Source organism: Dryas octopetala, chromosome 5 (assembly GCF_963921425.1).
Source record: "Dryas octopetala chromosome 5, drDryOcto1.1, whole genome shotgun sequence".
Classification (NCBI taxonomy): Eukaryota; Viridiplantae; Streptophyta; class Magnoliopsida; order Rosales; family Rosaceae; genus Dryas; species Dryas octopetala.
In genome coordinates, this window is record NC_141370.1 from 16098188 (window position 1) to 16121777 (window position 23590).

The 23590-nt window shown below is 37.8% G+C and overlaps 4 protein-coding genes across 4 annotated transcripts; 1 reads left to right on the plus strand and 3 right to left on the minus strand.

Annotated features, from left to right (window-relative positions):
- Positions 1-422: 422 nt before the first annotated feature.
- LOC147284911 (endochitinase-like) lies at positions 423-2070 on the minus strand. The gene is made up of 3 exons (XM_086243699.1): positions 1621-2070; positions 1346-1493; positions 423-1005 (listed from the first exon to the last, which is right to left on the minus strand). Exons 1-3 carry the CDS (start codon positions 2051-2053, stop codon positions 636-638), a joined length of 951 nt encoding a protein of 316 aa, XP_086099825.1. The 5' UTR covers positions 2054-2070; the 3' UTR covers positions 423-635.
- Positions 2071-3182: 1112 nt separating this feature from the next.
- Positions 3183-4705, minus strand: LOC147284912 (uncharacterized). Its single transcript, XM_086245747.1, has 5 exons — positions 4610-4705; positions 4039-4236; positions 3836-3934; positions 3677-3757; positions 3183-3590 (listed from the first exon to the last, which is right to left on the minus strand). Exons 1-5 carry the CDS (start codon positions 4703-4705, stop codon positions 3183-3185), a joined length of 882 nt encoding a protein of 293 aa, XP_086101873.1.
- A 5879-nt stretch (positions 4706-10584) lies between these two features.
- Positions 10585-12580, minus strand: LOC147284913 (endochitinase-like). Its single transcript, XM_086243698.1, has 3 exons — positions 12080-12580; positions 11809-11956; positions 10585-11069 (listed from the first exon to the last, which is right to left on the minus strand). Exons 1-3 carry the CDS (start codon positions 12522-12524, stop codon positions 10700-10702), a joined length of 963 nt encoding a protein of 320 aa, XP_086099824.1. The 5' UTR covers positions 12525-12580; the 3' UTR covers positions 10585-10699.
- A 3187-nt stretch (positions 12581-15767) lies between these two features.
- On the plus strand, positions 15768-23104 carry LOC147284914 (putative CoA ligase CCL13). Its single transcript, XM_086243697.1, has 2 exons — positions 15768-16045; positions 21182-23104. The coding sequence occupies exons 1-2, from the start codon at positions 15830-15832 to the stop codon at positions 22601-22603; spliced, it is 1638 nt and encodes a 545-aa protein (XP_086099823.1). The 5' UTR covers positions 15768-15829; the 3' UTR covers positions 22604-23104.
- The last annotated feature ends 486 nt before the right edge of the window (positions 23105-23590 follow it).

The window sequence follows — 23590 nt, forward strand, 5'->3', positions numbered from 1 at the left end:
ATGAAATAACTATACATACTTTATTTAGACTTGTTTGACAGTGTTTTTAGAAGGCTTAAAAACGTTTTCAAATAGTCAAAAACGCTTTTACTTGTGTTTGGCAAAAAAAAAAAAAAAAAAAAAAAAGCGCTTTTAAATTCTAAAAACAATTGGAAGCGCTTCCGGGTGAAACATATATCAGGTGCTTCATTAGGAAGCGCTTCTAAGTATATTAACAAAAAACACTTTTTTCAAAAAAATCTATGAATGTTTAACAAAAGCGCTTCTAGTGAAAGCGTTACTGAGTAAAATCGTTCTTACATAAGCACTTTCAAAGAAACCCTTATATATACACATATATAATTTTTTTTTTGTCTGATATACATATATAATTAATAGATATCAGATACTTTATATCGAAAAAAAAAAAGAGAAGTATCGCATTACATAAGATTATTGTCTTTATTAATATTGCAAGCTGCCTAACTAAACATTCGGAACAACTCTATCGATATGTTGGATCATGGCATTTTAGCCAAATTTCCCAAATAGAAAACAAGAAATTTCCTATTACATAGGATTATTGTCATTATTTATTACAAGCTGCGAGACTAAACATTCTTTGGCACTATTATTATTTTTTGGACCATGGCATTTTAGGCAAATGGCTTTTGATTATAACAATCTAAGTTGTCCCCAGGACTCACTCCTAATATGCCACAGTACCTCCTGTAGAACCCGATCCGACTAGCCACTCTATCATCTTGACCATGCCCACATTCAAGCCCACCATTTATTATGTTTGTGATCACACCATATCCAGGAACCCGACCCGCCGACCTGTCTGCATTAGATGGGGTCCAACGACCAACGATGACATTGTGACTTGATGGCTTGTTTGCCTGTGGAGTCATCCAAAACCATATAGCTGTCTTGAATGATACAACCGGGTCTGTGGCTACTAGATCCGGATTGTTTATCAGATCCGCTCCGATTGCTTTACCCGCTTGACCGTAGTTGTAGTTGCTATAAGAAAGTCAAAAGTTAGTCTCATTAATTGTCAAGCTGACATATATTATGGTCTACACGCCACTACCAAAGTTCCAAAATTTGCTAATAATTAACAATTACAATTCATCAAGTTGGTAGGTCGGTCCAAATGTTCATGATAGAATGAGTATCTTCTTATACCATATTAGTATGTTACATGTCAGGTCGATGAATAAACTGGTTACATCAATTATCATGATAAGATAGTAATTGATAGTGATAACTTCTAACATAATGTGATTATAAAATTAATACAATATACAAATTTAATTATATATTTTAGTATTTTTGTTTATGTTGAAAGAAATAGACATACTGAGTGAGTTGGATGGGTCCTCGTCCATAATATTTCTTGCCAGGAGCGCATGGGTATTGGTTGGATGAACAATACACATCTTGATTTTTTTCCCTGATAAAGCAATATCCCCATGCATAAGGACCATCTGGTGCACTTGCCCATCCTCCTACGTACACAAATATATTAACCACAAAATTAATGATCATATAGAGGCTGCAGTTAATTGATTCATCATGATCATAATTAAACACACTAATTAATTAAACGAACATGACCAATTGATCATCACTAACCAGTGGTCTCATGAGAGGTCTGAGCCAAGAAAGCAGCAAGTTCCCTCTTGCGTGTGGTCACATCCCCGGTTGTGCCAAACCCATTGAAAGACCGAGCAGCAGCAATGAAAGCATCGTATTTGTAGAACCCATTACTCGGGCAACGCCCATCGTTTCGATATTTAAGCATTTGGTCGAACATGGATGAGGTAACGAGGCTGCTAACACCACCACCACCACCACCACCACTTGGGGTTGGGGTTGGTTTGGGGGTCGAACCACATTGGCTTTGACAACCAGTTCCACAGTAGGCTGTTTCGGTGCCACACCACCCATGCTGGCTACAACATAGCCCATTGGGACACACAGCACCACCAGCTTGCCTCCCACATTGTTCAGCTGAGGTCCTTAGAAACAAACTTAGGGACAAGATGATAAGAGTGTACAACTTCATTTTCTTTGAAGGTGTTTATTTTGGTGGTATATGGAATATGGGTTTGGTGATATATATATATATATATATATATATATATATATATAGTGCCGTGTGGGTGCGGTTTTGCTTGACCATTTTCTTCAAAATGGGTTGTTGGGTGCGTGGCTAAGTACGTTTCATGTTGAAGATCAGGATGTGGAAAATTGCAAAAAGGTTTCATTTTAGTGACGTGGAATTTGGGGAAGATACCAGAGCAGACCCAAATTTGGTTTCCGATTGACTAGCTAGCTAGTTCATCTCTTTCCCAATCTAGTTCCCCCAGAAACACGTCAATTGACTAGAGGCAGCTAGAGCCTGGCCAAAAAAAAGACCAGAAGCAGCTAGAGAATTAAAGAACAGGGAAGGAACACAACAGACCTAATTAAAATCGTTAATTTGGACAGACCCAAATACTAGCTTAATTAACTTTTAAGTTATTCTACAATTATACCAATTGCAACGTTTCTGCTCTGCAAGGGTTTTTTTACGGACTGTGCTGCAGTGCACATGTGATATGTTTCATCATTCACAAGAAAAAAGGGTTTGGGAGAGGAACGGAATTCGTCGCCCAAAGACACCAGGGGGCGACGAAATTTTTTTGTCTCCCAACACATAAAATTTGTCGCCCAAAGAATGTTTAGGCGACGGACAAATTTCGTCGCCCAAAGAGGGTTTGGGCGACGAACACCCTTATTCGTCGCCCAAAGCATGTTTGGGCGACGAAATTATCCGTCGCCTAAACAAGATTTGGGAGAGGAATAACTAATTTCCTCGCTGGAACGTTCTTTGGGCGACGAAATTTTTCGTCGCCCAAAGCATGTTTAGGCGACAAAAAATTCTTGTTCGTCGCCCAAAGCATGTTTAGGCGACGAAAAATTCCGTCGCCCAAACATGCTTTGGGCGAGGAATAGATTTAGGCGACGAAAAATTTCGTTGCTCAAACATGTTTTTTTTAAAAAAAAATTATTATTTTTTATTTAAATATATATTTAAATTTAATATTTAAAAAAAAATTCTTTATTCAAAAACTATATAAAACAAAATTCATAAATTTATATATCAAAATATCCATACAAAGTAGTAATTAACCCTAATATATATAGTCAATCTATTCTAAACTAGTAGCATCATCATCATTCATATCTGACGGAGGTTGATGAGAAGATGGTGGCGGGACAAACCCAGGTATCGCCTTGGTCAATGCAGCATACAACGCCTCCTTCTCCGCTCTCTCAGCTCGTAAGTCCTCCTGCAACTTCTTCACTTGAGCGGACAACCCTGCGACGACTGCAGATGGCTGAGACGAAGATGAAGACGAAGACGAGGATCGAACATCACGAATCCGCCCATATCCCATGCCGCGTATTTCCTTACCGGGCCTAACACCCAGTGAGTCTATCATAATACGAAGTCCGACATCGGGATCGGGTACTGGAATCGACTCCAACGGAGTACCCGGAGGGTGCTGCTCGGCCAAGCTCTCCAAATATATTCTCGAGTTGGCCACCATCTCATCCTTCAAAATGTTATATATACAAGTAACCAATTAGAAAAATAAATATAAAAAATTATATGATAAATTTTAAAATATAAAAAACTAACATGTTTTGCCTTGGCCGCATCACAACCGGGATGAACATAGATATCTCCGAAAGTATCTATCTCCGGGAATTGCGACCCACGCTGAAAAAGAAAATAATTTTGTCAAAGACCCAACCAATATTAAAGAATATATATGTATTAAATTAAATAATGACGTACCCGACGTCGCGACTCCACTCGATATGAGATGGGCGTCGGACCACTATGATGGTTAAACGGCTTCCCTTTCCGGTTTCTGGCGTTGGCGACCGACTTCTTCTGTTAAATATTAAGCAAATTATAAATATGTTAGTGTATGTATACAATAATAGAATAACAAAACAATAATCGATTTTTTAAAGTCTTAAAATGATAAAACGTACCAAAAACGACGGACTCATGAAATGATCGCACAAAAAACGCCACTGGTCAGACCGCTCTACCAACTCCATAGGGGGGTTCGCCAATGCCTCAACTGCCGACGAAAATCCCTTGAAATGCACGTGTAGTTCGTGCTTCCACTGCCTGTAGGACTTGATGAGTAAATCTGTCATGTACGTGACAGTGAGAGGATCATCCATCTGAATGTCAAAGTTAACCTGAAAAAAATATTAGATTGTTATGAATGATCAAATTTATCATTTTGAATTAATTATTGAGCTATATACTCACTGAGATGGAGCTGATCACTTTGTGTTGAATCTCTGCCGGCAATTTTTTCCAAGTGGTTGCAACCATGGCGCACTCGGCATGAATAATAGCCCCCACATCATGCGAGAACAAACTGTCAACGTTAGGATCTAACGGTCGTCGGCCGTTTTGCACACACATGACTAGAATCCGCGCCCCAGTACTGCGCACGATCCGAGAGGACTTCAACCCACTACATGGTCCCCTCGTCGCAGTGGATGACGTCGCAGTAAATGAAGCGAAAGCGGAAGCGGAAGCGGTGACCTGACTAGAGCGGTGAGATCGACGGGCCCTCCGTGGCATAGAGGGGCTCCCAGTACTCGAGGATGGCTGAACTACATCATTGGGAGCTGACTTCATCGCCTTTCACCTTATAACTAAATTATATTTCTCAAACTAATTAATCTACATTTTGTAATTAAACTAAATTTTATATTTAAAAACTAACAAACTAACTAATCCACATCACATGAATCGCTAACCACAACACATAATTGTGCACTCCCAAACTGTCCATGGGTAATTTGGACAATTCAAGAATCATATTGGAGCGCAGTCACGCCCAGCGCCCATCCGCGCGTCCAATAGACTCTCGAACGGGTCTAAGGTGAATTTAAATTTAGTGTACAAAGTTATCCACTGATAACTTCGCACGACTAGTTAAATGTACAAAGTTATCGATTGATAACTTCGCACAAGCGCTTCGTGCCACATGACCTCACCCAGTACTCGAGGAGTGCTGGACTACGTCATCGGAAATTTTGCAATTACAACTAAACTAAATGTAACATACAAACTAAACTATAATTAATCTAACAATATACATATAAGCATACAAACAAACTATTAAATTTTAGCATATAAAAACATACAAATTAATTAATCAATTTTGTAATTAATTTTAACATACAAACTAATTCACTCAAAAATTTAATACAATTATATATGAAACATTAAATACTAAATCATACAAAAACTTAACTAAAAGATAGATTAAACACATACCTCACCAAAAATGCAATTATCCTTCACAACAAATGCAACACTATTCTTCCTTCACCAAAAAAAGAAATCATTGTCAAATATAAGCCCAACATCAATCTAAACTCAGATTTCACAACCAAACCACTAAATTAAAAAAACCCACAACATTAACTAATTACCACTAAAATCAGAAATTTCACAACCAATTTATGCAAAATCCACAACAAGTACAAAATCCACAATATTAGAAAACATAAAAAACAGAAAATACCATAAAAAACAGAAAATACAAAAAAAAAACAGAAAATACCATAAAATACAAAAAATACCCAGAAAATACCATAAATTCAAAAAAAAAAAAAATACCTGTTTCGGGGGGGTGTTGATCGAGGTGGTTTCGGCTTGGAGGGGGGGTTTTGGGTGGGGGGTGGGTTTCGGGGGGGTGTGTATTCGGGGGGGTGGGTTTCGGCGGGGGTGGGTTTCGGTAGGGGGGGTGGGTTCTCGGGGGGGGGTGGGTTGCCGATGGGGGGGGGAGGGGGTTTTGGGTTTCGGGCAAGGAGGGAGGAGGAGGAGGAGGCGGAGGGAGGAAGAGGAGGGAGGAGGAGGAGGAGGCGGAGGGAGGAAGAGGAGGGAGGAGGAGGAGGAGGAGAAGGAGGGAGTGAGAGCTGAGGGCAGGAGGAGGCGGGACTGCGCGCGGCGCTGCGAGGGTGAGGGAGTGAGTGAGGAGAGTGACTGAAGTGAACCAGCGTTGGGTATAAACTTAAAGACTTTGGGCGACGAACATGAATTCGTCGCCCAAAGTAAGTTTAGGCGACGAATTAAGACGTTTGTCGCTCAAAGTCCGTTTAGGCGACGAATTTATATTCGTCGCCCATTGATACTTAGGGCGACGAACATAAATTCGTCGCCCAAACTGACTTTGGGCGACAAACGTCTTAATTCGTCGCCTAAACTTACTTTGGGCGACGAATTCATGTTCGTCGCCCAAAGTCGTTGACTTTAGGGCACCGTTTTATCCCGCCATAATTTCAGACTTTGAGCGACGCACTATTCGTCGCCTAAAGCTAAATTTCGTCGCCCAAACTTGAATTTTTTTATGAACCATGATCGTTCATACGTTCAAGCTCCAATACCAAACTTCTAGATCTCCAATTGACCTAATATTTTAGAGGAATGATCTTTGAGTGACAAACTAATAAATGAACGGTTCAGATCGTTAAAATCACAATCGACATATAAGGTTCTACATATAAATCAGTGGTTTTTGCATTTGAAGAATAAAATTATATCAACTTTTTCGTTAAAACCTTGTAGCTTCAATAATTGTGAAGACCACAACGTGATTATCACAATCAGAGCCATTCTTCATATATGTTCATACTCAAAGATCAACCCTGGAAAAAATCGGCTCAATCGGAGTTCATCTACCCGTTCGATTATTATTATAAGAATCAAGATCGTTCATACATCCTAAATGCTAAACCTAACTTCTACATCTCCAATTGAGTTAATTTTTTGCATGGATGATCTTTGAGTGAGGCACTAAGGAATGATCGGTTCGGATCGTTAAAAACACAATACAAAAGTGATCTTCTACATACAAATACACTTGAAGAGTATAATTATATTAACTTTTGGGTAGAAATTTTGGTGATTCAACAATTTGTGAAGACTACAATGTGATTTCAACGATCGGAACCGTTCATTCTATTCGTTTATACTGGAAGATCATCCCTGCAAAAAATCGGCTAAATCGGAATTCATCTCATACTTCGATTCGTATTACAAAATTTACAATCGTTCATAAGTTCAACCACCGTTACCTAACTTCTACATCTCCGATTGAGCTAATTTTTTGCATGGATGATCCTTAAGTGAGGCACTAAGGAATGATCGGTTCGGATCGTTAAAAACACAATACAAAAGTGATCTTCTACATACAAATACACTTGAAGAGTATAATTATATTAACTTTTGGGTAGAAATTTTGGTGATTCAACAATTTGTGAAGACTACAATGTGATTTCAACGATCGGAACCGTTCATTCTATTCGTTTATACTGGAAGATCATCCCTGCAAAAAATCGGCTAAATCGGAGTTCATCTTATACTTCGATTCGTATTAGAAAATTTACAATCGTTCATAAGTTCAACCACCGTTACCTAACTTCTACATCTCCGATTGAGCTAATTTTTTGCATGGATGATCCTTAAGTGGGGAATTAAAAAATGAATGGTTATGATCTTTGGAAATACAATCGTATAGTATGCTATTACATATATAAAATTGTAAACAAAAAAGTATGCTTACTTTGGGCGAGGAACTACATATTTCGTCGCCCAAAGTTATCTTGGGCGAGGAACCTCACAATTCGTCGCCCAAAGTTACTTTGGGCGACGAAATGTTATGTTCGTCGCCCAAACCATTATTACAAAACAGGATGACCCTTTGGGCGACGACCAGGTTCCTCGCCCAAACATAGTTTGGGCGACGAACATAATTTCGTCACCCAAAGAGTCTTTGGGCGAGGAATATGTATATTCCTCGCCCAAAATGAGTTTAGGCGACGAAATATTTTGTCACCCAAAGTGAGTTTGGGCGACAAATTTTCGTTTTCCTCGCCCTTAGGCACTTTGGGCGACGAACATGTATATTCCTCGCCCAATGTATTTCTCAATTAATTGTTTGTTGTTAAGGTTTAGGCGACGAACACATTTCGTCGCCCAAAGTAACTTTGGGCGAGGAACGTGTAATTCGTCGCCCAAACCTCCTTTGGGCGACGAATATGACCTTTATGACATTGAGCGACAAATTTTCTTGTTCGTCGCCCTAAATTGCTTTGGGCGACGAATATATGTTCGTCGCCCAAAGTTTGGTCGCCCAAATATGTTTTTCTTGTAGTGATTTGATTACTGATGCCTTAAATGGCCATTTGGTAAAAATCAAGGTGATGTCGAGCTCCATATATAACTTACACTCACAAACAGGAGTTCGTTTATAGTAAAATTCATATGCCATATTAATTAGGGGTGTAATTTGGATCAGACCAACCTAAAATCTGTTCCAATTAATCCAACATGGCTTTTGAGCTCAAATTGACGAAAGAGAGTATGAGCCCAACCCTTGTTTTCTTTTCAGGCAATGAAACCGAGTTCAATTTGAATAAATTTGGGTTTAGTTGGGTTAAGGTTTTGTCTGCGTATACCCAAGCTCGAATTGTACGTGAAGTGACAATTAGGGGTTGGTTGGCCTTCCAATTCACCGAAATTATACTCCTATGTCCTAGGAACAATGGCAATTCACAAATCTAAATTCTATTTTGAAAATTGAATGGTTAAATCTAATGGTTAAAAAAATCTTGGCATGGCATATGCATTTACACTAAAGAATTTTCCATAAAAACATGGCACCACAAATTAATCTTCTCTTGCTTTTATTATACAACTAAAATCAAAACATAATTCATATAGGGAGGCGATTTTTTTGCACTCCAGTTTTCTCCTCCCACACTTGATCCTTATTTATTTTCTTATGTTTTTTATGTGTTTTAGACTTTTAGAAGTTGAAATCTCAAATTACCCTTGCACCATTTTTCATCTCCATTACAAAAATCCACATTTACGTCCTAACATTCTCTCATCCAAATCCCCAACCCAATACACACCAAATTAAGTCTCACTTTGCTACTGGGACAAGCACGTCGATCTCCAGCTACCTCCCGAAACCCAATTTCCTAACTGAACCCCATTGACTCTTCCAAAGCCTTTATCCTCCCAATCCAAGACCTTTTCCTTATCACTCGTATGCTTTTAAATGCAGTGAGTCTCCTCACTCTTTGCATCATTGCATTTCTTTCTTACCTACCATTACATGTTGTGGTCGTCTACGTTTGTTATCTTATTTTTATTGGTAATAGCAATGGCTCAATTCTTCTACAATAACTAATTTGATGCGAAGGTTTTGGGTTTGGCACAAAGGTTTTTCATTTGGATGTGTTTCCCTTTCCCAATCGGGGTTGAATTCGATTGAAACGCTGATCCATTTGGCCCTTTTGTATAATTTGGTATGTGAAGTATTTGACCTTGGAGCTTTGGGCATGGTGGTGATGATTGAGGATAGTTGAGTTAGATGTGGGGATAATTGAGGATGAAGCTTAGGAGATAGGCTCGTTTGACATTATTTTTAGAATTGTTAAAAGTGTTTTTGTTGTATTTGACAAAAATGAATAAAAACGTTTTTAAGAGGTTTTTTTGAAAAGCACCATCATGAATCACTTTCAAGTACTTTTATATGAATCATTTAGAATTTTTATAAAAATTTGTTTGCGCTTATGAGAAGTGCTTCTAGTAAAAATACCATTAAGTAAAAGCGTTTTTTAAAAACAGTACCGAACGAGCCTTGAGAGAAAAGTGGAGAGATGAAAAGTGGGTTTGGAAAGTTGTGATGTGCATCCAAATAGTGAATTGAATACGGTAGATAAGAGAAAGAATTGCAACAAAAATAAACTTTGTACATAAAATGGAGTTGCTCCCGAAAAATTGTATAGGGATAAATTATAAATATGAGACTTTAACTAATAAAAATATATAAAAAAATATAAAGAAAATAAAAAATAGTGTAATTTGTGAAAAGTAGAGTGTGAAAATCGTTTCCCTTAATATATAATGAGTTAATCTACTCTTTTTCTTTATAAAACTAAAACTACAGTGTACTGATTTTGTTTTTGTTTTTTTTTTTTTTTGTCAATAATGTACTAATTAGAAAGAAATTGGGCCACCAAAAGTTTCTACAATCATTCATCAGCTGTGGAGAAATTTTTTTATGTGACTTCTCTCTCATAACATATACGTCGATCTTAACATGTAAAGATTGGTTCCACATACATGCTCTGAGAGGAATGTCACATGGAAAAGTTTTTCATCAAGACCTTGTGAATCAGTTAGGTTGAGCCTACTAGAGCCATCAAAAGTCAAAACAAGGTTCAACCGGACCTTGTGCTTATTAACAGGTATTTTGTGGACTTTGTACAGGTCTCATTTTATTGATAAGATTATTAATGGGTATTTTGTGGAAATCCAAGTATGTTCTTTTTCTTTTAATTTGGAAAAATAAGATTTGAATTTGAACCTCTTTTAACATTGGAGAAGAAAATACTAATCAGTTGATATCCAAATTTGTTCTTTAGATACTCAGTCCTCAATCCTCAAATTTTTGTTTTAAATTTAATTTTACCTAAAAGTAAAAAACCAAAAGGTAATTAAAATTATACTCCGATAGAAAACGAGAACTTTCTTATTGCATAAGATTATTGTTATTATTTATTACAAGCAGCCAGACTAATAATTAAACATTTTTTGGACCATGGCATTTTACGCAAATGGCCTTTGACTATAACAATCTAAGTTGTCCCCAGGGCTCACTCCCAATATGTCACAGTACCTCCGGTAGAACCCGATCCGATCAGCCACCTTATCATCTGGGCCATGCCCACATTCAAGCCCACCGTTGATTATGTTTGTGATCACACCATACCCAGGAACCCGACCCGCAGATCTGTCTGCATCAGATGGTTTCCAACTGCCAACGATGACATTGTGACTTGATGGTTTGTTTGCCTGTGGAGTCATCCAAAACCATATAGCTGTCTTGAATGATACAACCGGGTCTGTGGCCACTAGATCCGGGTTATTTATCAGGTCCACTCCAATTGCTTGACCCGCTTGAGCGTAGTTGTAGTTGCTATAAGAAGGTCAACAAGTCAGTCTTATCGTCAAGTAGCCTTCGTGACATTATGATCAATGCATGCACCATGGCCAAACCTCTCTTTCTTATTTTTGACCATACCATCACCAAATTTCAATAATGCTAAAGTACCGCAATTTTTAAACAGATCAGCGAATTACAATATGTGTAAGTTTTTTATGTTAGTTTAAGAAGTGAGATTGAGTGAAATAAAGGTTAAAATTAAATTAGGTCTAGAATTCAATTCTCTCCAATATAAAAAAAAAATTATAATATGCATGACACGTAAATATTAACTATTAAGCATTCATAATAATTGGTGTAACAAATATATGTTATTTAATGGTCAAAATCGTCGATCTGCATCACTTTAGAAATAATCGTGCATGTGATCTGTTATAAACAAAATATCAAACAAACATAGACCAAATAGATCACTTCGACACTTAATAAAATTTGGAGTATATACTAATACAAAATAAAATTCATATCATGGACACACTACCCAATACTTGTCTTTTCATAAAGTTTTCTCATTAATTATAATAATTAGTTGCTAATAGAGAATAACAAATAGTATGAAAAAAAGAAAGAAGGGGAGTATGATCCAATGTTTGGATGAGTTGAATGCCGACATCTTAAAAGATGTGGTCAAACCAGCCCACAAACATTAATTCACCATCAAGTCATTAGTACGTTGAATGCTTTTATGTTGAAACAGAGACTTGAGACTTACTGGGTGAGTTGAATTGGTCCTCTGCCATAGTATCTTTTACCAGCAGCGCATGGATATTGGGTTGACGAACAATACACATCCTGGTTTTTCTCATTGATAAAGCAATATCCCCATGCATAAGGACCATCTGGTGCACTTGCCCATCCTCCTACACACAATCAATCAAACCACATTAATTCACACGCTGCTTAATTAATTGATGATAATCAAACCCAATTAATAAACAATTAACAAGCATGATCACCAAACCGACCAATTGATCATCACTAACCAGTGGTCTCGTGAGAGGTCTGAGCCAAGAAAGCAGCAAGCTCCCTCTTGCGTGTGGTCACATCCCCAGTTGTGCCAAACCCATTGAAAGACCGAGCAGCAGCAATGAAAGCATCGTATTTGTAGAACCCATTACTCGGGCAACGCCCATCGTTTCGATACTTAAGCATTTGGTCGAACATGGATGAGGTAACCAGGCTGCTAACATCACCACCACCACCACCACTTGGGGTTGGAGTTGGTGTCGAACCGCCACCACCACCACAATTGCTTTGGCAGCCAGTTCCACAGTAGGCAGTGTCTGTGCCACACCACCCATATTGGCTACAGCACAGCCCATTTGGGCACACTGCACCACCAGCTTGCCTCCCACATTGTTCTGCAGTAGAGGTCCCTAGCAACAGAGTTAGGGAGAGGAAGATGAGGGTGTGTGAGTATAACTTCATTTTTCTTTTTTTGAAGGTGTTTGATGAATTGTTTGTGTGGAATGTGGGTAAGGTTTGGGGTTTGGGGGTGTGTATATAGTGCGGTGTGGGAGCGGTTTTGTTTGACCATTTTCTTCAAAATGGGTTGTTGCCTTGTTGGCTAAGTTTTCATGGTGATCGAAGATCATGACGTGCTGTATGTATGTGCTTTTTGTTGTGGCAAATTGCAGAAGATTTTGGTTTTAGTGGCGTGGTATGCCAAGACAGACCCAAATTTGGGTTTGGGTCGACTAGTCTATCTGTTTCTCAGTGCCCCCTGAAACACGTCAAGTAATTAGAAACAGAGAACTAAAGAAAAGGGCATGATTTATGCACAGGAATGCGATTAACCACAGACTACAGTAATATCAATTGCAATTTTTCTACTGATCTCTGAGCCATTTGGTAAACATTGAGTTGATTCTAAGCTTTTTCTAGCTCCATACGCTTACACAGAGCACCACAAATCAATCTTCTGTCGCTTTTTATTATTTTTTCATCAAAGATTATTATAATTTATTAGCCTCTTAATGTCATAATAAAAGTGATTTGCCGTTCGCCCGTTCCTCACCATGCTTCACCTCAATTTTTATTTGAACAAGTAAAAGTTGTCTTGGTCCAAGTGGGCAATGAATGCTGGAAAAATTGGTTGAGTCTTTTGACTAATCATTTTGAAGCGATTTTGGGTCAACCTTTTAGTGAGTCTTTTGTTATCCACGTTAGAACACATTCTTCCAATTGAATCCAAAGTACCCTAAATGCATGAACATGGAAAAACTGGTAGAAACTTCATGTAGGAACTAGGTAGTAAAGGAAAATGTTAAAGAGCTTGAGTCTTGAGTTTGGGCTTGCGTGGGCTGGCCTCTCAAGCCCGTATAATTTTGGGCTGAAAATTCTCTTAACTTTTTATATTGTATTTATTATTATTGTCAGTCAACTCCTCATACAAATGGGTTGTAAAAGGGATACAACTTTTGCATATTCAACATCAACAGTTCCACACGCAATAAAAAATCAAAAATCAACAGTTGCACACATTTTTCTGAAATCCATTTCCACATCTGATAAATAGTCCATAATGCCACATGCATCATTGCATCACTGAAATGGGCCAAACTAGACCAACCCCATTAGCCTAATATATTGTGATGCTAAGGGCTTATACTTTATAGTGAGCCAGCCCATGGGCTAAGGTTTACGCACTACTAATGCATACATATCCCAAAGTAGAAGAGATCTCTAAAAAGATGAGAAAAATTTTCATATCCCTGTTTTAGTTTTGGTATCACACATGTGAGAGGGAGGTTTGAGACATTAAAATGTGAGACTGATAATCATCTCTCACATGTGTAATGCTACGTCACTATGACAAAAAATTTCAAAAAATTTCAAGTTCAAATCTCCGACCCTAAAAGAAAACAAAATGAAGAGTGAGATCAGGAGATCAAGAGTGTTTTTGGGATCATATTACAAGAAAACTGAATCCAGAGTTGGGGGATGAGGAGAGTAAATAAAGGCTAGAGATCGAGTAATGTCAAATACGTATGATTCCATTATATATGCATTCGTTTCTCTCTTTCTCTCTCTCTCTCTCTCTCTCTCTCTCTCTCTCTCTCTCCCCAAGAGAGAGAGAGAGAGCAACATGCATGATTAATTTTTTTTAAAGCAAACTGTAAAAAACTACCTCAAGTTTGGAGTCAATCGCAAGTCAATACCCTAATTTCAAAAATTAGCATTAAGCTATCTCAACTTCAAAGTCTTGACTTTTAAGTATCTCTGTTAAATTTTATATCCATTGTCCTATTAAATGATGACGTGGCGTGCCAAATGGCTTAACAAAAATGCCAAGTGCCCTGATACTATGGATGTAATATAAATAATATTAAAAAATATAAAATTAAATTAAAAAACCAAAAATTAAAATTAAATAGTTTTTAAATTAAAAAAAAAAAATAAGAACTGAACCGTAAACCCCCCCCTTCTTCTTTCCCAATTTAATAATATTGGGCAGTGGTGATGGGATGGATTTTTTTTTAGGGCTGCTATTTGCACACCCCTAAATTTATTTTTGCACACCCTTTTTGAAAAAAAAAAAAAAAAAAAATTCAAGAGAAAAGACCATTTGGCCCTTCCCTCACCCACACACCCCCATCCCCATCTCCCCCCCGTACACACCCCCCTTGCTCTGTTTTTTTTCCCTCCTCCCGATCACCACCTTCCTCGCACCAGTAGCACCACCACCTTCCTCACACCAGCAGCACCACATTCCTCGCACCACCACCACCGTGCGCCACCACCTTCCTTGCAGCACCACCACCGCGCGCAGCACCACCCAAAACAGCCACCATAACCAGCCCGGCAGCCCCTCTCTCTTTCTCCTCTCTCTTTCTCTCTATCTCTCCTTCCCTCTCTCCTCTCACCCAAGCAGACAGCCAAAAAAATTATAAAAAAAAAAATTGCAGCGGGTTCGGCGGACCAGTGCCGAACCCGGTGGTTTCGTTCGACAGGTACCCACCGAATAGAATAGGATTGTTCGGTGGGTACCTACCGAACAAAACAATCGGGTTCGGCACTGGTCCACCGAACCCGATCCAATTTTTTTTTTCTTCTCCTGCGCGCGACGGTGAGCTTGCTGAAGGAAGGGAGGTGGTCGAGGTAGGGGGAAGAAAAAGAAGAAAGGGTGGGGTGGTCGCCGGTGGTGGTAGGCTGCTCGGGGATGGGTGGTGCCAGAGAGAGGAGAGGTGGGGAGGGGGTGTGTGGGTGAGGGGGTGTGTACGGGGGGGGGGGAGATGGGGATGGGGTGTGTGATTTTTGGGTGTGTGTGTGTTTTTTTTTTTTTTCTGTTTGGAAGGGTGTGCAAAAAGAAAAATGGATGGGGTATAAGGTCTTTTCCTTGAGTTTTTTTTTTTTTTTTTTTGAAATGGTGTGCAAAGAGAAGAAAAGGGTGTGCAAATAGCAGCACTCTTTTTTTTTAAATAATATTTTTAGTTTTTAAAATTTTAATTAGAAAAAAATGGAACTGCATGGTTGGTATAGAAATGTTGTTGGGTGATTTTTATTTATTTATTTATTTTTTGTAATAACTAGTATGTCTTTGTTAGTCAATTTACATCATAATAAAATAAGAAATTATCTGTTTATTAAATTGTTGGGGCTATAAATAAATAAGTTGATGCTAAATAGCCCATATGCTTTCTATGCTATATATATATAAATTCACTTAGTCAGTTATATCGAAGAGTCTAAGTAGCTAAGTTAGTTAGAGTAGGCTTGTCGAGTTAAGAATAATGAATTATAATGGTGGTCATGTTGTTCAATGCTCATCTGCAAACTACATACCCTTGTCACCCATTAGTTTCTTAGAGCGAGCGGCCGTTGTCTATGGCGACAAGGCTTCAGTCGTTTACGGCGGTACTGTCAGATTTTCATGGAAGCAGACGCACCAAAGATGTCTCAAGCTCGCTTCTGCTTTGCTCCACTTGGGCATATCTCGCCACGATGTTGTAAGTATATAGCTACTTAATTATGTACTTCACACTTTAATTAGCAGCACTACTATATATGAACATGCATTCATACATTTCATTGTACGTGTTCTACACTGAATTTCATATGATATATATGAATCTAGCTGGAAAAAGTAAATCAAATTCTTTTTCATTTTGGAGAGGAAGATTCGAATTTGAGACATCTTCTAATATTAGGATTGGAAAGAGAGAATATCATTAGACCACAGATTAGTTGGTTAATCAAATTCATGATTAGAATATATTAGTAAATATTCATACATGTATGCATGTTATAGGGATGTTTATATGACATTAATGAGTGAATATGTATTTGAGTAAATACATGTTTTAAGTGGGTACTTGTCATTTGAATTAAGGAGTGAATCAAATCTCTAAATTAAAGTGCGCGCGTTTTCCTTTCCACTTGATCTCTTCCAAACAATTAAGAGCCATATATACAAATTAACAAGTATGAAGATCTCATTAATTTTCATGGAAACATTAATTTTGTTTGATGTATAGAATGGAAATTAAAATAAATAACGTATATTAATTGTATTGCCATGTCCTGCCAATTATGTTGAAGACGTACCAGTAAGACTACTGATGAAGCCATGGGTGTGCCATTCATGGAGATTTCGATCGATATCTAGCTTATTAATTAGTTAATAGCCTAATAGAGTAATAGGTACTGCACGACTTATGACTGACTTTTGCAAGTCAAGAGTCCATTGTAGTTTAATGCATGCGTGACTCTCGGGTTGGCTTGATTTTATTTTATTAATAATTTGTGGGTATATATATATATATATATATATATATATATATATATATATATCCAAGTCAAGCTGCAAGTTGGGACATCCGGACATATATGATGCACTTGGCGTGCATGCAGGGTCAATGACCATGAGGCATGGCCATGATCGTCGAACCCACCAAGTAACATGGTGATCGAATTTTCCAGTCGGCCCATTTGTCATTTAATTCCAACTTTACTAGAATGAGCTGCGTGCCGCGTGCGCACATGCATGCATATATGCCATGCGCCCACAAACTTAGATAACAAACAAATCTACACTTGTACTCTCTCTCTCTCTCTCTCTCTCTCTCTCTCTCTCTCTCTCTCTCTCTCTCTCTCTCTCTCTCTCTCTCTCTCTCTCTCTCTCTCTCTCCTTTTTTAGGGTGAAGTGGTCTTACAGGGATATTCACTATCAAATTTAGTATTAGAGGTTCATTTGCTTACGACACTTCTTTCAGCACATACCATGTGAATGGTCGGGAGATCGAAAGTCTTCCAGCTGATATCATTATGAATAATATTTTGGTACCACTTTATTTATTATCTCTCTAATAGTTGTGGGACTTAAGTAAGTCTCATCTGTTATAAAAAAAAAATAATACATAAAATCTAAAATGTTATTATAATACTATATAGAATTAATTACCCTAAGCTACATACTAGTTATTGTTTTTAATCTATAATATCATGATCATTAAAATGTAACAATTAGGTCACTACATTTGATTTCTCTCCCCACATTATCAATGCACTCAACCCACGCTTCCCACTACCCAATCTGATCTCATTCTCTCTTCTCTCTCCTCCGTTTCTCTTTCTTTTCTTTTTTTCCTTCTCCTTTCTCTTTTTTTTTTCTTCTTCCTTTCTCTCATTTCCTCCATCAGTAACTTCATCCCCTACTTGCGTGACCACCAGCCCACCCTCTCTCTCTCTCTCTCTCTCTCTCTCTCCCTGCTTTCGCCCTGATTTCGCCCCCTGCTGTCGCCCCCTGCCGCCGAAACCCACCAAAACCCAGCCCCTCCTCTCTTCCTGCACATCTTCAGCTCCTCCCAAATCCCAACCTCCACATCTTCAACTCCTCCCAAATCCCAACCTCCACATCAGTAGTAAGTTCTTGATTTTTTTTGTTTAGTTCAGTTTCTGAAACTGCAGTTCTGGAACTGTAAGTGAACTAAAGCTGCAGTTTATGGAACTATAAGTGAACTGAAACTGCAGAAACTTGCAGTTTATTGGAGTTGCGGACTTGCAATTTCAATTTCTGTTTTTTGGTGATGCGTTGATACTGATATTTTGGAAGATGTCTGCATGTTATATTTTTTGTGTTCGCAAATGAAGAATGAGTTTGTGGTAGTTGGCCTGCAAAAGAAAAATAAGACATTAGGTGATTTTGGTTAATAAAATTAGATGCTAGTACATATATATTAATGGACTCTACTATATATCTATGTTCACTATAGAAAGAATACGTGAAACTGTGAAAGTAAATTATATACGCATGCATACATATATGTTAGTGATGGGTCAACAATTTTGGTAATTGTGAATGAGTGAATCTCACGTCAAACCAATTTATGGATGCGTGGTTGACGCGCATTCTCCTTATTTAATTGCTAGTTTTCTTGCAATAAGTTTGTAGATTTTGTCTGTCTGTTTTTGTATAGTTTCTATCTTTTAGACCGACAAAGATAAGGTATTAAGGATGGATAGAGAGACCAGCCGAAAAGGTCACGAGAGGATATATAATGCAGCCACCACTTAATTAGTTTGTAGCTTTATTAATGGAAACACAAACGCAATCACTTGACCAAATCAAACCGAATAAAAGCCAAAAGTTACATCACTCATCGATGGCTCCAAGATGCGTTACACGCATTATCCCACATTCAAAATAAGAAAAAGATTATTATGAATAATTGTTATATTATCATGGATTAATTAATTTACTTGTTATAATATGATTATTACAAAGTATAATATTAATAATATCTATATATATTATAACACATTTTTTTGTTACACTATGGTCATATAACGATTATATAAAATAATTACTTCGAAATAAGAAGTGTTTTAATGTCAATTCTCATAATCAACTAGACAATATATATTATTTGTTAAGTTGATATACATTGTTCACCCATTTTATGATAGTTTAAATTTTGAGAACATAATAATTATCTAACATGATAACAAAGCTAGGTGCGCGCAAGAGGTACTGTTTTTGAAACCTTCAAACCCTATTTCTGTCTGTTTATGTTTGTCATTATTTTAATGCTTTCCAAGTGCAGATTGTGATTGCACGTGGAGGGTGTTGGCTTGCACAATAGTTGTCTAACACTTATCTACTCCAAAATACGAGGGTCTCAACTCTCATATAGTACGACTAGCTACTGTCTTACGTACTCTTACAACACATCATAATCAAGACGAGTACCAGTGACGCAAATACTGTGACATGCATGATGATCAATTCCTTTTTATCATATACCAAATAGAATGAATGCAAATTAAATCTCCACTAATCTTTAATAGATACAAACCAACCGCACCTTAATTGCTAGGCCTATAATGTATTAAAATGATTGGGAACATGCACAACTCATCTGTCATCACTCATTTTACTTTTGTCATATAAGATAGTTCAAGATGATGTCATTCTTTAATTTGCTTTCTTTTTCCTTGTTAAATTTGAAGTGGGATCATGTCAAAACCCAATCACGTTTCTTTATGTGAATTTAATACGCTCATATAATGGATAAATGTCATGACCAATTTGGACTGTTCTGCAATTTTCCACAAGAGAGACTAATAATAAAGGCAGAGGGATTCTTATATAGTACAGAACACTGAACATAGTACAAAATATAGTACAAAATATAGTACAGGGCAGAGTCAGATTCTTAGGTGGGCTCAGCTGGGCCTTGGGAGTGGGAGACTATGATTTGGAGAGGTAGGCTGTGGGCTTAAGCTTAGAAATTTTATTTTCAATGGGCTCAGTTCGTCTATAGTCCAGCCAAGCCTACATATATATATATAGTATTATGATATGAACTAAAGATAATTTAAGAGTTTATGGAGGAATTGGTGACCTTAAGAAACAGAGGAGCCTTTCACCTCTAACTTTAAATACATTATTTACTTAATTCTTTGATTCTTTAATTAGTTTGATTACACCTTTAAATAGGTGACAATTACAATTAATTGAGAAAAAGGTGGAAAACATGCTAACAGCCCACAATGCCATCTTCCAGTAAGAATAGGTGAAGTTAACTCCACTAATCCTATTCTGTTTTCCGACTAACTAGATCTAACCCAACTCATGTTTGGCTAGAGTCTAACTAATTCAAACTAAACAAAAAAACACATTTTAAATCGAAATTAAACAACGTTACATTCCTTCCCCCTTAACAAGGGCCTTGTCCTCAAGGCCCATGTTGCAAGCCTCAATCGCATCACAGTCATCTTGTTCCCTGCGCCCATCACCATCCCCTTGTTTCCAACAAGATGAAATCATAAATAGCTTGTTGCAACGATGCCCATGTTTGAATTGTTAATCGCAATTGCTTTAATACCAATTTGGTATGTACTGAGATTTGGTGGGTTTTTTCTTGAAACCTATGGTGAATAACTAAAGGTTAGAGAAGGCTGATGAAGGAGTATACACTACAGCCAAGGATGATAGCTCTGATACCAAATGATATGAACTAAAGATAATTTAAGGATTATTAGAGGAATCCGTGACCTCAAGAAACAATAAGGCTAACAAATAATTCTTTGACCTTTAACGTTAAATACATTATTTACTTAATTCTCTGATTTTTTTTATTAATTTGGTTACACCTTTAATTAGGTGACAATTAAAACTAATTCTTCGAGTAGGAACAAGAAAAGTTTACTCCACTAGTCCTATTATATTTTCCCACTAACTAGAACTAACCCAACTCCTGTTTAACTAGGAGTCTAACTTATTCAAACTAAACAAAAAAGAAAAAGAAAGAAAAACATTTTAAATAATAAAAATTAAACAACCTAATATATTAGCAAGATGAGTATTGTTATGTGAACATTTCAAACCATCTTGTATATCATCTTTTTAATAAAGATGAGATTCACCTGTATGAGACCCACACATGTAAGCTCCACCTCTATTAGAAATTGTTACATAAGATAGTATGTTAACAACAAGATGGTCCAAAAATTTTTTTTCTTAGCTTAGACGGCATTAGTATTGGATCAAGATATAAGGAATTGGGTTTTTCAAGGAATATTTGTACATGACAATCACATATAGTTGATTCAAATGATTGATTTTCTTCTTCTATGTGCAGGTTGCAGCCTTTGCACCAAATATTCCAGTACTCTATGAGCTGCATTTCAGTGTTCCAATGGCAGGTGCAGTTCTGTGTGCACTCAACACAAGGCTGGATGCACCCACATTAGCATTGATATTACAACAGTTGGAGGCCAAACTCATTCTTGTAGACTACAAGTACCTTGAAGTTGTCCTCAAAGCATTTGACACATTGCTCCAAAAAAAGTTCAAGCCACCTCTGCTCATTTTTATCCCAGAGTGTGACCAAACTTCATCTTCTACTATCAATCATGATCTTCCAGCAGGTAGCCTGAGTTACAATGACCTGCAGGCAACAGCAAAACCCAACTTTGAGATTCTAAGACCCAACAATGAATGTGACCCAATTTCAGTGAATTACACTTCTGGGTCAACTGGGCATCCCAAAGGAGTAGTGTACAGCCACAGAGCTGTGTACCTCAATTCCTTGGCAGCAATTTTCCAGAGTGACATGAGAAAAATGCCAGTGTTTCTATGGACAGTTGACATGTTCCGGTGCAACGGTTGGTGCTTCCCTTGGGCTGTTGCTGCTCTTGGTGGCACTAATGTCTGCCTCAGAGATGTCTCAGCCAAAGTCATTTTTGAAGCAATTGCTCTTCACAAGGTAACCCATTTGTGTGGCTCACCCTCTATTTTAAACATACTAGCAAATGCCTCAGAAAATGACCAAAGGCCACTACCATCAAAGGTGGAGATTTTTGTTGCTGGTGCATTGCCACCACCCCAGATTCTTAGGCAGGTTGCTGAACTAGGATTTAATGTGAGCCATGGCTATGGTATGACAGAGGCTCTTGGTCCAGCAATTGTCACACCATGTAAACCTGAACTGGAATCTCAATACAATCTGATGATGGAAGGGGTTGATGTGAAAGACCCAAATACCATGGAAAGTGTACCATATGATGGAAAAACAATGGGGGAGATCATGTTTAGGGGCAACACTTTAATGTTGGGGTACCTTGAAAATTCAAAGGCAATGCATGAACCTTTTAGGGGTGGTTGGTATAGGACTGGTGACTTAGCAATTAGACACCCAGATGGGTACATACAGATGAAAGACAGGGCAAGGGATATAATCATTTCTGGGGGGAAAGCTATAAGCACACTTGAGGTAGAGGCTGTGTTGTTGACTCATCCACATGTGTTGGAGGCTGCTGTTGTGGGAAAGCATGATGACTTATTGGGGGAGACTCCTTGTGCTTTTGTGAAGTTGAAGGAGGGCTCTTGTGGTACAATTGTAAGTTCCAAAGAGATTATAAAGTTTTGTGGGGATAAATTGCATGCTTATATGGTCCCACAAGCTGTAATATTTGGGGATTTGCCACTGAGTTCCACTGGAAAGATACAGAAGTTTGTGCTGAGGGAGAAGGCAAATAATGTGGGTAGCCAAGATGTCTAAATCTCAGCTGAAATGGGCACTTGACAATTGGCAAGCAGTTTTTAGGCTTAGAGCCCTTGATACAAGAAGTTAATTAGCTATTGATGGACTCTGCTTGCGCAGTTGTTTTGGTTTCAAAGGACTCTTGGCCTCTCCATCCTCTTGCTTCCTTGGTTGCTGCGTGTAATGTTTTGATTGTGCGAAGTTGGGATTGTAAGCTCAGGCATGATAGGGAGAGAAATCGTTCTGCAGATTGCTTGGCTCCCTTAGGCCACAGGATTGATCTGGGCTTGCTGTGTTATTCTCAGCCTCCTTTAGCTTGTGTTCAATTTATGTTTGAGGATTGTATTGGCCTCTCCCATACTTGTTTTGTGAGTGGTTAGTATGCTGTGTTTGGGCTTTTGGCCTTCCAATTTACCAAAAAAAAAAAAAAAAGTAGCTAAGCTATTAAGTATTTGGGCTGTGAATGATTACTTGTTCTTGTTTTTATAGACCAAGGTTCTTTAGTGGGACTTTCTTTTTTATCATTAAAAGTACAATAGTTTTTCTTTTAGCTTTTTGATATTAAGTCCAATATTTCCTCAATAATGATTTGTCTTCCTATGTTTATGGGTTGAATATACGTTTTTGAAAGGGATCGAACTCAACAATATATGCAATACAATCAGGTGGATTCAAGGACTTGACTTCTGCATTAGCAGCACTGAAAGGCCTATCTGGATGATCTATAAAAGCATGTTGATCAAAGGTTGGCTTCAAAGAGTTGCAGCCATGCGTTTAGTTTTTGAATTATATTTTGAGTACAATGATGTAAATAGGTGAAGTGAAGGTAGAAGATGAAAATGCAGAATTGATGGGAAAAAGAGGTGGATTAAACTTCACACTCTTACTAATACCTACTGCGCGCTGGGACTTTTCTTGTTTCATTTTGGGCTTAAACTTCTCATATGAGGGATTATATTAGCCAAGTTTTTTGAACACGCCTTCATGCCATGTGTAAGATATCTG